The sequence below is a fragment of the Hemiscyllium ocellatum genome, chromosome 25 (assembly GCF_020745735.1).
Source record: "Hemiscyllium ocellatum isolate sHemOce1 chromosome 25, sHemOce1.pat.X.cur, whole genome shotgun sequence".
Lineage (NCBI taxonomy): Eukaryota > Metazoa > Chordata > Chondrichthyes > Orectolobiformes > Hemiscylliidae > Hemiscyllium > Hemiscyllium ocellatum.
Genome location: NC_083425.1, coordinates 12512354 through 12524522, shown reverse-complemented (window position 1 = coordinate 12524522; position 12169 = coordinate 12512354). Strand labels below are relative to the sequence as shown.

General features: G+C 41.8%; 1 protein-coding gene across 1 annotated transcript in view; it reads left to right on the top strand.

Moving 5' to 3' along the window:
• The first annotated feature begins 251 nt into the window (after positions 1–251).
• Positions 252–12169, top strand: part of chmp6b (charged multivesicular body protein 6b) — a 35319-nt gene continuing 23401 nt past the window's right edge. Inside the window, exon 1 of the mRNA XM_060844469.1 lies at positions 252–480. Coding sequence (XP_060700452.1) covers positions 418–480 — 63 coding nt within the window. The 5' untranslated portion in view covers positions 252–417. The remainder of the gene's footprint in view (positions 481–12169) is intronic.

The window sequence follows — 12169 nt, the reverse complement described above, 5'->3', positions numbered from 1 at the left end:
AGCCATTCAGGATGGCAGCTCACCACCACCTTCTCAAGGGCAAATAGGGATGGGCTATCAATGCTGGCCAGCCAGAGACGCCCAAGTTCCACAAATGAATTTTTAAAAAAACTTCCAAATAAACCTGTTGGACTGTAACCTGGTGTTGTGTGATCTTTTAGAATGGGCTGCAGCTCTCCACCTGGTGCAGGAGACTGATTTCGAATCGACGAAAGCGCGGTTCAGTTTGTCCGCGGCGGCTTGCCGTCCCGGGTGTGGTTACCGTGGTGACGGCGCGGCCTAGGCTCTGGGCGCCGGTCTTCTCCTGCAACTTGACGGGCCGGAGTAGCGGCAGGTGGGGAGTGATTCTCTGCGGCTCCTTCCCTCCCTTGTGCCGGGGGCGGGTATGTGGCTGGGCTCGGGCCCGAAGCAGCGCAAATGGGGAACCTCTTCGGCCGGAAGAAGCGGTCCCGAGTGACCGAGCAGGACCGCGCCGTCCTGGTGAGTGAGAGCGACAGCGGGCTCTGGGCGGGGAGAAGACAGCCCCCATCCTCCAGCCCTTAAACTCCTAACCCCCACCGACACACCCCCCACCCCCAAACCCACACCCCCATCCAACCCCCCCCACACCCCACCACCCAAACCCACATCCAACCCCCCACCCCCCCCACCCCCAAACCCACACCCCCATCCAACCCCCCCCACACCCCCAACCCACCCCCCCACCCCCACCACCCCACCCCCACCACCCCACTCCCACCACCCCACTCCCACCCCCCCACTCCCACCCCCAAACACACACCCCCATCCAACCCCCCCACACACTCCACCCCTCCACCCATGCCCCCCCACCCCCATCCAACCCCCAACACACCCCTACCCCCCAAACCCACACCACATGCCACACCCCCAACACACACCCCACCCCCACACTGTGCCCCCCACACATCCCCACCCCTGCTCCATACCACACCCCCATCTACCCAACCCCCACACCACCCCCACTCCCCCATTCCCCCCCGCACCCCCACACACCTTCCCCACACACCCTCCCACACACCTGCACTCCCATACCCCCACCCTGACTTTTCCAGCAGTTTTTGTTGTTGTAGTATTGCCAAAGTATCCCCAAATATGATCAGTTGAGTCAAACTTTAGAATTATTACTGATAATTCAATTTGGATTTGGTATCAGTTATTGATTCTCTGTCAGTTTGATGGTGCTCACCTTGCATAGCTGTCTTGGAGCAAGTTTTATCCAAAACACACCAACATGTGAAAAAAAAAGTACTGTTTCAAATATTAATAGAATCATAGAGATGTACAGCATGGAAACAGATTCTTCAGTCCAACTCGTCCATGCCGACCAGATATCCCAGCCCAATCTAGTCCCACCTGCCAGCAACTGGCCCATATCCCTCCAAACCCTTCCTATTCATATACCTATCCGAATGCCTCTTAAATGTTGCAATTGTACCAGCCTCCATTACTTTCTCTGGCAGCTCATTCCGTACACGTACCACCCTCTGCGTGAAAAAGTTGCTGCTTAGGTCTCTTTTATATCTTTCCCCCCTCACCCTAAATCTATGCCCTCTAGTTCTGGACTCCCACACCCCAGGGAAAAGACTTTGCCTATTTATCCTATCCATGGCCCTCATGATTTTGTGAACTTCTATAAGGTCACCCCTCAGTCTCCAACGCTGCAGGGAAAAGAGCCCCAGCCTATTCAATCTCTCCCTATAGCTCAAATCCTCCAACCCTGGCAACATCCTTGTAAATCTTTTCTGAACACTTTCAAGTTTCACAACATCTTTCTGATAGGAAGGAGACCAGAATTGCATGCAATATTCCAACAGCGGCCTAACCAATGTCCTGTACAGCCGCAACATGACCTCCCAACTCCTGTACTCAATACTCTGACCAATAAAGGAAAGCGTACCAAACGCCGCCTTCACTATCCTGTCTATCTGTGACTCCACTTTCAAAGAGCTATGAACCTGCACTCCAAGGTCTCTTTGTTCAGCAACACTCCTTAGGACCTTACCATTAAATGTATAAGTCCTGCTAAGATTTGCTTTCCCAAGATGCAGCACCTTGCATTTATCTAAATTAAACTCCATCTGATCAAGATCCTGTTGTAATCTGAGGTAGCCTTCTTCGCTGTCCACTACACCTCCAATTTTGGTGTCATCTGCAAATTTACTAACTATACCTCTTATGCTCACACCCATATCATTTATATAAATGAGGAAAAGTAGTGGACCCAGCACCAATCCTTGTGGTACTCCACTGGTCACAGGCCTCCAGGCTGAAAAACGAACCTCACCACCAACTTCTGTCTTCCACCTTTGAGCCAGTTCTGTATCCAAATGGCTTGTTCTCCCTGTATTCCGTAAGATCTACCCTCGCTCACCAGTCTCCCATGGGGAACCTTGTTGAATGCCTTACTGAAGTTCATATCAATCATGTTCACTGTTCTGCCCTCATCAATCTTCTTTGTTACTTCTTCAAAAAACTCAGTCAAGTTTGTGAGACATGGTTTCCACACACTAAGCCATGTTGACTATCTCTAATCAGTCCTTGTCTTTCCAAATTCATGTACATCCTGTCCCTCAGGATTCCCTCCAATAACTTGCCCACCACCGACGTCAGGCTCACCAGTCTGTAGTTCCCTGGCTTTAATCTTTAATCTTTTTTATCCTGATTGTTCCCCAGTTTAGCCATCCATCTATAATTGTAGCTAGTCATATGAAACACCACTGTGCCTGCTGTAGCCAGATTTAACCACTACTAGTCAGTTATTCTATAACCTGATGGTTGCATTCTTGTGCAACCACATGTTATAGCAATTAAAGTGTTCACACTGTAATTATGTTACTAACAACACATGTTCTAAAGGTTTGTGCTTTAGAAACAGTGTCCCCAATTCATCAATCATGTAACAGCAAGTTCACATTGATGAAACATGCATTATAACAGAATGACCTGGGTCATTCTGAGGAGTAAGGGGATCTTCTGGCTTTGTTTCTTTACTTCTGGCTATCTCACTAAGCCATTCTTCCACGAGCCTTCCATTTTTGCCTCCTACAACCACAGACAGACCAGTAATGACCTTATTGGGGGTGTGACAGGCTAGAGGTACCAGAAAGTCTACTCTTGCTTTTATTTCTTATGTTCTTAGATAGGAAAAACATATTTCCACAATGTGATTACAATTTGAAATGTAAACCTTGTTAGAGAGTTGGATGCAATTTGAGAAGTAGTCTTCAAAAGGACCACAGGAGAAAAAGTGCAGAGAAATCAAGAAAGAGTACTAAAAATAACTGATTGCTCTTTGAAAGATGATCTGCAGATTTGGTGAAGCAAATGACCTTCTCCTTCATTGTACTGTATTCTATTATTCAAACCTCTGGTAGTTCTGGCTTTCAACAGAGTGTTATATTCAATTTTTTTTCATCAGCTGAGTTGATGAAACCTCTGTCCATTTGTTGCATACTTACTGACCTGGAAACATAATACCCCATCAGATCATGAATTATATCTATTTACAATCTCTAAAGTATTTTGGTGTTTCCACCATATTTGTCTATTCAACAGGCTCCCAGTGCATTTGTGGCAAAAAAATTGATTATTTCACTGTCAGGTGTTTGAACTTGGATATTCATAGAAACAAAGTGTGATGGTTTAATACTCAATGTCTATCTGTCTGTCTCTCTCATGTACACACATGCCTCAACACACCACTGCCTCCAACCAGGTACTTGTGTTTGACTGAATTCTAAAAGTACAAGTTTCTACTGACAGCACAATAGATTGTCCAAGGCGTATGCTTTGAATAACATTGTGTTCAATTACAAACATGAGTTATTCAATATTGATGAATGTCTGCTTGGATCTCGTGTAACTGAGTTATAGTCACCTCGTGCCTTATGTGTCATGACACTTCGACAGGACAAAGAAGCAAGCTCCACACAGCAGAATTTATTTGTTTGTGTTTGAAACCTTTTTTTGATGAAGGTAACTTGGTCATTTGTTGTAGCTTACTCTGATAGGCAGTTCAGTGGCATTGGATCTCCAATTACAAATTATGCTGAGACTGAATTTTAGTTCAGCACCCTGAAGCTAGCTTGCAGAATAGCTGAGCCAGCTTTCACATGGTAGTTTGTTCTGCTAGGAAAGAAGTGAATTTATGTTAGAAATCTTGGAGAGACAGTAAGTTGTGCGCATTTTAAATGCTAAGACTGGTGAAATATAACTATTCACTATTAACGTATAACCTAGTTTTAACATAAGTAATCCACATTAGTTCAGGTCACGGATCTGTCTGGTAAAAATTCATTTTCAATCTTTTTTCAAACTGACAATCTCATCTTGGTTCATGATTCAATTGTCGGTTTAAGAGTTATGTTGTAGTTTCAGTGTTTCATTATTATTTCTCCAAGCGTGTGACTCAAACTGGCATATGTTGGACTGTAATGTACCATGATATTGAATCTAAGTGAACATTCAATGTAAACTCCTGAAATTAGTCGTCTTATTATAGATTCAGGTTCAGTGGTGAATATGATGGTTGGTGCATGGCTTCTAATATTCCAAAATTCTTTAGATACAGGGACAGTTCTATTAGATTGTAAAATAGTAAATGTAACTCCTTTCTTTAAAAGGTGAGGGAGACGAAGCAGGTAATTCTAGACAATTTAGCTTAACATCTATCAGAGAATAAGTGTCAGCCATTAATAAAAACAGGTAAAAACAATGACTGCAGATGCTGGAAACCAGATTCTGGATCAGTGGTGCTGGAAGAGCACAGCAGTTCAGGCAGCATCCTGATGAAAGGCTTTTGCCCGAAACGTTGATTTTGCTGCTCGTTGGATGCTGCCTGAACTGCTGTGCTCTTCCAGCACCACTGATCCATTAATAAAAACACTATATCTTGGCATACAGATATGTTCAGGTAATCAGGCAGAGTCAACGTGGTTTCGTCAAAGGGAAGCCACATTTAACCAATTTATTGGAGTTCTTTGAAGAAGTAACATGTAGTGGATCTAAAGAAACTGATGAGTGATACCTTAATTATCTTGTTTTAGATATGTTATAATACTTCTTTGAAGCCAGACATTCTTGGTCAGAGGTAGTGACATTGCCACTGCAACGCAAGAGCTCATCCAGTGGATGTTCTGCACTTCGATTTTCAGAAAACATTTGATAAGATGTTATATCAAAGGATATTGCAGAAAATAAAAGCTGATGATCTAGGGGTAACCATTGCCAATGATATAAGATTGGCTAGCTAACAGGAAGCAGTAGGCATAAACGTTGTCATTTAGTTGACAACATGTTGTGAACGGTACTCACAGGAATCAATGCTGGACCTCAACTCCATACAATTTATATACACGACTTTGAAAGGGCTAAAGTTATGGTTCCAAGCTTTACTGATCACACAAAGATAGATAAAGCCTTTGTGCTGGGGAGGTCTTGCCTCACAAACTTGATTGAGTTTTTTTGAGGAAGTGGCAAAGGTGAATGAGGGTATGGCAGTAGTTGTTGTCTACATGGACTTGATGAAAGCATTTGACAAGGTCCCTCATGGTATGCTGTCCAGAAGATTAACTCACGTGGAATCCATGGTGAGTTGCTAAGCTGGATATAAAATTGGCTTGGTTATAGATGATAAAGGATATTTATGGCGGGGTGTTTTTCTGACTGGACGTCTGTGACAAATGTTGTTGCAAAAGGATCAGTGCTGGGACCTCTGTATATATTGGGTGAAAATGTAGGTGGTTTGATTAGTAAAATGTGCAGATGACATGAAAATTAATGGAGTTGTGAATAGTGAGGAACATTGTCAAAGGATATAGCTAGGATATGAATTAGTTGGAAAGTTGGATGAAGAAATAGCAGATAGAGTTTAGTCCAGAAGAGTGTGAGGTAATGCATTTTGGAAGGTGAAATGCAAGGGGAAAGAATACAATAAATGGAAGGAACCATGAGAGCTTTGATTTACAGAGGGATTTGGGATGTGAGTGAATACCTCCTTGAAAGTGGCAGCACAAGTGGATAAGTTGGTAACAAAGGCATATGACTTGCTTGTCTTCATCGGTAGGTGCATTGAGTATGTAAGTTGGCAAGTTATGTCGCAGCTGTATAAAACTTTAGTGAGGCCACATTTGGAGTATTGTGTGCAGTTCTGGTCACCACAGTATTGGAAGCATGGGGAGTCTTTAGAGAAGGCATAAAAGAGGTTTGCAAGGATGTTGTTGCCTGGATTGGAGTGTATTACTTATGTGGAGAGGTTGGACAAATTTCAGTTGTTTTTGCTAGTGCACTGGCGGCTGAGGGGCAACCTGATAGAAGTATATAAAAATGAGAGAAATGGATAAGGTGGACAGTCAGTCTTTTTGCTAGGGTGGAAATGTCATATACTCAGGGTATAGGTTTAAGGTGAGAGGCGATTGTTTAAGGGAGTTATGGGAGGCAGGTTTTTTTTAATGCAGAGGTTGGTAGCTGCCTGGAATGTGCTGTCGGGGTGGTGGTAGGAACAGATACGTTGGTAATGTTTAAGAGACATTTAGACAGACACACATAGGCAGGGGGATTAGAGTTATACAGATCATGTGCAGATAGATGGGAGTAATTTAGAATGGCATCATAGTCGGCACAGACATGGTGGGCTGAAAGGCCTGTTCCTGTGCTATATGTTGTATGTTCCAATCACAGTGGAGCTAAAACTGGGCATGATACCATTGAGTGCTAGTAGGAGGGACATTTGACTTCCCATCTATGTCAGCTTCTGGATATTTATTGAGAAGGGATGGAACGTTGGACAGCTCCCACTCTCAGTCATGCAGTTCTACCTTCCCATTATTTTACTTAAAGGCAGAAAGCCGATAAGGGGTCTATACCATGAAAGGTGATGTATGGTCTACACTCTTGGAGACACCAGAAAGTAAATTAATAAAACCGTGAGGCACTTTGGATATATTACAAGGAAGGTCCAGAAACAATTTAGTAGTTGTAATTTCATTTTACAGTACAAATAGCAATAGTAAATGACACTTCCCCCATTTATTTTACTAATATTTCGGCATCTTTGTACTCCACTAAATGTTCTGTTGCTAATGGTGGAAACATTTCTGTACCTAAATGAGTGAAGTATTGATAAGAGTTAATTTGATTGAATAGATTGACCATTACTTTGTTGCCATTATCTGAACCATGCAAATCTGACCTTGCAAATCTTATTTTGGAAGTAAGAGATTATGTAACCCTGGGGACTGTACCTGGTATTGTGTATTTACACTGCCAATATTGGTCTTAAAGCTGATAGCTACAGTTGTAAGTTCCAGATATGTTGAACCCTGCTTCCATTACTTGTGTCATCTTCATGCCCATCAAATCTATTCCATTATTCAGTTACATCATGGCTCGGGCATATCTTAATTCCCCCAACCCACATTGCTTCTGTAACTATTAATATTTTTATCCAACAGAAACTTATCAATCTCAGCTCTGGCGTTTTTAATTGGCCCTTGGACCCAACAGGATATTCTAATAAATTATATTGTACTGATCAGATGAGCTTCTTACACTTAATAGCACTCTGACATTTTAGAGAAATCTTTATTCTTGGTATTCCAGAGAGTAAAAATGCATCTTAATTGATGGTCCACTGACTTAGGCAGACCTGAGCTCCCTGATTATGTATTTCTGATTCGTGTAGTTCCATGGTGTGAACTGATTTGGCCAAAGGGCCTGTTTCCACACTGTGTGGAATCTAATCTAATCAAATCTAAAAGGTGGGAGAAGGACATCTATCTGGCAGTCTGAGGGTCTGATATGACGATGCTGGAAAATAGTTGGGCCCATAGAACTGCCCAAAAATAAAATTACCTGTGATTGTTTAGAAAGGATTTGTGCAAAGCTGGATGTGTACTTGCACAGTACCTTCTCCCAAACATTTGAAATCTAAGTCTTTAGGTTAGTTGAAGAAGTGCATTCTAAGCCAGGTTTGGCATCACACTGTATTTACATTCCAGTGGTGCAAAACCAAGTAATTGATGCTTGCAGGAGTTTCTCGCCACCTTATTTTTGCAGTCAGGTCTTTGCTGAGTTTTGCAGAAATTAATTTCTTTGATGCACCAAATGTTCCTGTTTCAATTTAAGGTAGTTTGCCAGACTAAAACAAATATTCAGTATTGTGGATAAACTTGTTGCTTGTGTCTTATTTAGTTTTGTGTCACTTTAAAAAGAGCAACATTGTACTCCTATCACTTTTTTAGACTCAGGAGGCTCAAAAGTGCTTCACAAGCAACTGGGTATCTTTTAATTTGTTGTTGCTGTGGGATCATGTTCAAATAACAGCCTAAATTGGTGAGTGGCAAAAATAGCCTCTTTATTCAGCAATTACAGCACATGTTCAAGGCAGTAATAGAATCCCGAAATACATTTGTTACAAGAGTCCCTTTATACATGGTTCTTACAAAATCTCATTGTAGTGTTACATTTTTTATCTATAGTACACAAAGTTTTGAATGGCTCCTGTCCAGGGAGACAGGAGATGGGTTAAAACGCACTAAATGCTGGCTGCTACTTCGGATGGGATATCTGTCTGGTCTGCTCGCATAATTAGGAGGTGTTAGCCCTTTTGCCTTTTAAATTAGTAAATGTTAGTAAAGCTATTAGGCCTACATGCTCTAAAAAAGTTAGAAATCGGAATAAAAGAATAAAAGATATTAAACTGATTACTGCAACTGTGTGGTGAGATTGATTTACTATTTGCTCGTATAAGTTTCATTCATTCGTGCAATTTCATGCAAGTGCTGTTTTGTCAGTCAGATTCTTAAAGGGATAATGGCCCAGTTAAAAGATATTTAACAGGTACTTAGTTTATTCAGGTGCAGGAGATGGTTGATAAGAACTGAATAATATTATAATATTTTGTGAAGACTTGGTGGGTATGGTGTTGTTCTGCTTGCTGATAAGGTGTGTAAGTGTAGTATTGGGTTTGAAAGAGTTGTTTTTAACTTTGGATACTACAGAACTATGGTTTTGTGAATGAATCGGGACCCGATATTAATGAATATAGCGAACTGGTGAGTGAGTTAATAAAGATAACCTATAACACAATATCTCAACACAATGTCTCTTCAGTTTCCATTGTAATAAAGGATATTTGGCAACCAATTTTAACATAGCAAGCTCTCACAAGAATGAGATTTATTGTGACATTTGTTTTTGACATTCGTTGTTACATGCACTTAAAGCATTACTTTGTATTATTAAGTACAATTTATTTAGTTTAGTTTCTGTTAGATATGATTTTTTAAACGCATTGAGGTTAATTTTTGACAGTACTCGTTTTTGGTTTGCTATGTATTGTCTAGAAAAGCAACTTCAACTGTGTAAAAGCTGCTCCACCACTAGAGGCCCCTGTTGCTTCATTTCACAAATTTACAAAGCAATAAAAGGATCCACAATGGTATCTGTAATTCTGTCGTATGATATTTAGATGATCTTTTTTCTTGGTTATTCCCTATCTTTCAATGAATTGAAGTATTGTAAGTGCACATGAGGCAAAGCCTAATCGTGTGAGAAAATTGAATTGACAATTCTGATATTCAGGATGTCACCTCTGTTATATAATGAATATTAATTTTATTTTCACTAGGGTGGAGGTTTGCTCACTGAGCTGTTTGATATCCAGACGTTTCATTACCTGGCTAGGTAACATCATCAGTGGCGACCTCCAAGTGAAGTGAAGCTGTTGTCTCCTGCTTTCTATTTATATCTTTCTCCTGGATGGGGTTCCTGGAGTTTGTGGTGATGTCATTTCCAGTTCATTTTCTGAGGGGTTGATAGATGGTATCTAGATCTATGTGTTTGTTTGTGGCGTTGTGGTTGGAGTGCCAGGCCTCTAGGAATTCACTTATTTATTTTCACTTCTGAGCATTTTTGTCAATAAAGTATTGGAAATGTTCCAAACAAATTGGCAAGTAAATTGGTATTCCTTCCATGAGTGAAGGAAACTGTACGCTTGGGAGTTACACGGGTACACCGATCTGTATTCATGTATATAATTTGTGTGACTAGTGTCATGTTGTTTTGCATCAGAGTGGCTCAGCAATGGCACCTTCTTCCAGGTCAAACGTTTCAGAGTTCAAGAGTCATCCCAGAAACATCAACACATAATCATGGCTGGCACTTGTCATATGGAGGAAGTGCTTTGTAATAAAGTAAATAGTTTTGCACATCCGTGTATTCGAATTAATTTCCCACTACTTAAATTCATATATGTTCTTTTATCAGCCTTTGCATTCTCCTCATGACTTGCTTTCACATCTAACTTTGTGTCATGAGCAAACTTAGGCACATTACCCTCCATTCCTTCACCTAAGTAATTTGTATAGATTTGTAAGAACTGAGAAGTAATTTGTATAGATTTGTAAGTACTGAGGTCCCAGCGCTAAACCTGACTTCCTCACTGTTTTCTGATATTAATCAATCCTCAACCATGGTCTTACATGACTCTCGACCTGATCAACCCTTATCCTTGTCATCTAGTGTGGATTTTGAAAATTATGGAGTGTCAAAATCCAAAATTCATAATGATTAAATATGCTAGCTCTTGAAAATGTATTGAAAGAGACACCATTTCTGAGCTATCCTCATAATAGACCCTCAGTCCAAGATCATATCACTTCTGCAATTGACCAATCTGCTTCTCAGTGGTTCTGGCAAACTGGGATATTGGAAGTCCTGGCAGTGGTGTAGTTTGTGGGGAGAGAGGAACAGTAAATTACATTTTTCATTAACTAAGATGGCTTCCATCACTTTGTTTTTAATTCATTCATGGATGAGGGCATCACTGTCAGCATTTATTGCCTATCACATGGATAATAATGATGGCATGGGCACAAAATGTACTCCCGCTGAGGGAGGTCAATGTCCACCACCAAGAATAGCTTGGCAACAATTGAACTGGTCATGTTCTAAGGACGTAGCTATTTTACACTAGATCTGCAGCAGATTGTGAGGGAATCAACGAGAGAAAAACATACTTGATCTCAATCTTACCAGTCTCCCGGTTGCAGATGTATTTGTCCGTGATAGTTTCAGTAAGAGTGACCACTACACAGTCATCGTGGAGATGAAGTTGTACCTTCACATTGAGAATACCCTCCATCATGTTGCATGGCACTATCGCTGTTCTAAATGGGACAGACTTCGAACAGATATAGCAACTGAAGACTGGACATCCATGAGGCAATGTACACCATTAACAGGAGCAGCATTGTACTCCAGCACAATCTCCAACTTCCTCCCCCATGAAAGCCCCACTCAACCATTACCATCAAGCCAGGGGATCAACCTTGGTTCAATGAACAGTACAGGAGGGCATGCCAGGAGCAGCACCAGGCATAAGATGTCAACCTGGTGAAGCAACCAAACAGGACTACTTGCATGCCAAACGGCATAAGCAGCAAATTATAAACAGAGCTGGGAATACTACAGCAAGTAACTCAGCTCCTGATTCCCCAAAGTCTGTCCATTATCTCCAAGGCACAAATCAGGAGTGTGATGGAATACTCCCCACTTGCCTGGATGGGTGCAGCTCCAACAATGATCTAATTTTGGCAAGGTGTTAATTGTGATGGAATCCTCCCCTTGGATGGATGATTGTAGTTTTAACAACACTGCAGAAGCTTGACAGCATCCAGGACAAGGCAGCTCATTGATTGGCACTCCATCCACGAGCATCCATTTTCCCCCTTCCACTGACGGGCAGTAGCAGCAGCAGCATGTGCTACCTCTAAGATGCAATGCAGAAATTCGCGCAAAAATCCTTGGACAGTACCTTCCAAACCCATGACTACTTCCATCCAGAAGGACAAGGGCAGCAGATAAGTTGGAACACCACCACTTCCAAGATCCCCCTCCAAGCCATTCACCATCCTGGCTGGAAATATATTGCCATTCCTTCACTGACACTAGATCAAAAACCTGGAATTCTCTCCCTAATGACATTGTGGGTCAAGTTGCAGCAGGTGGACTGCAATGGTTCAAAAAGGAAGCTCACTAGCACCACCACAAAGAAAACTAGGGATGGGCAATAAAATGCTGGCCAGTCAGCAACACCATGTTCCACAAATGAATTTTAAAAATCCCAGAGAACTGTAAAGACTGAGCC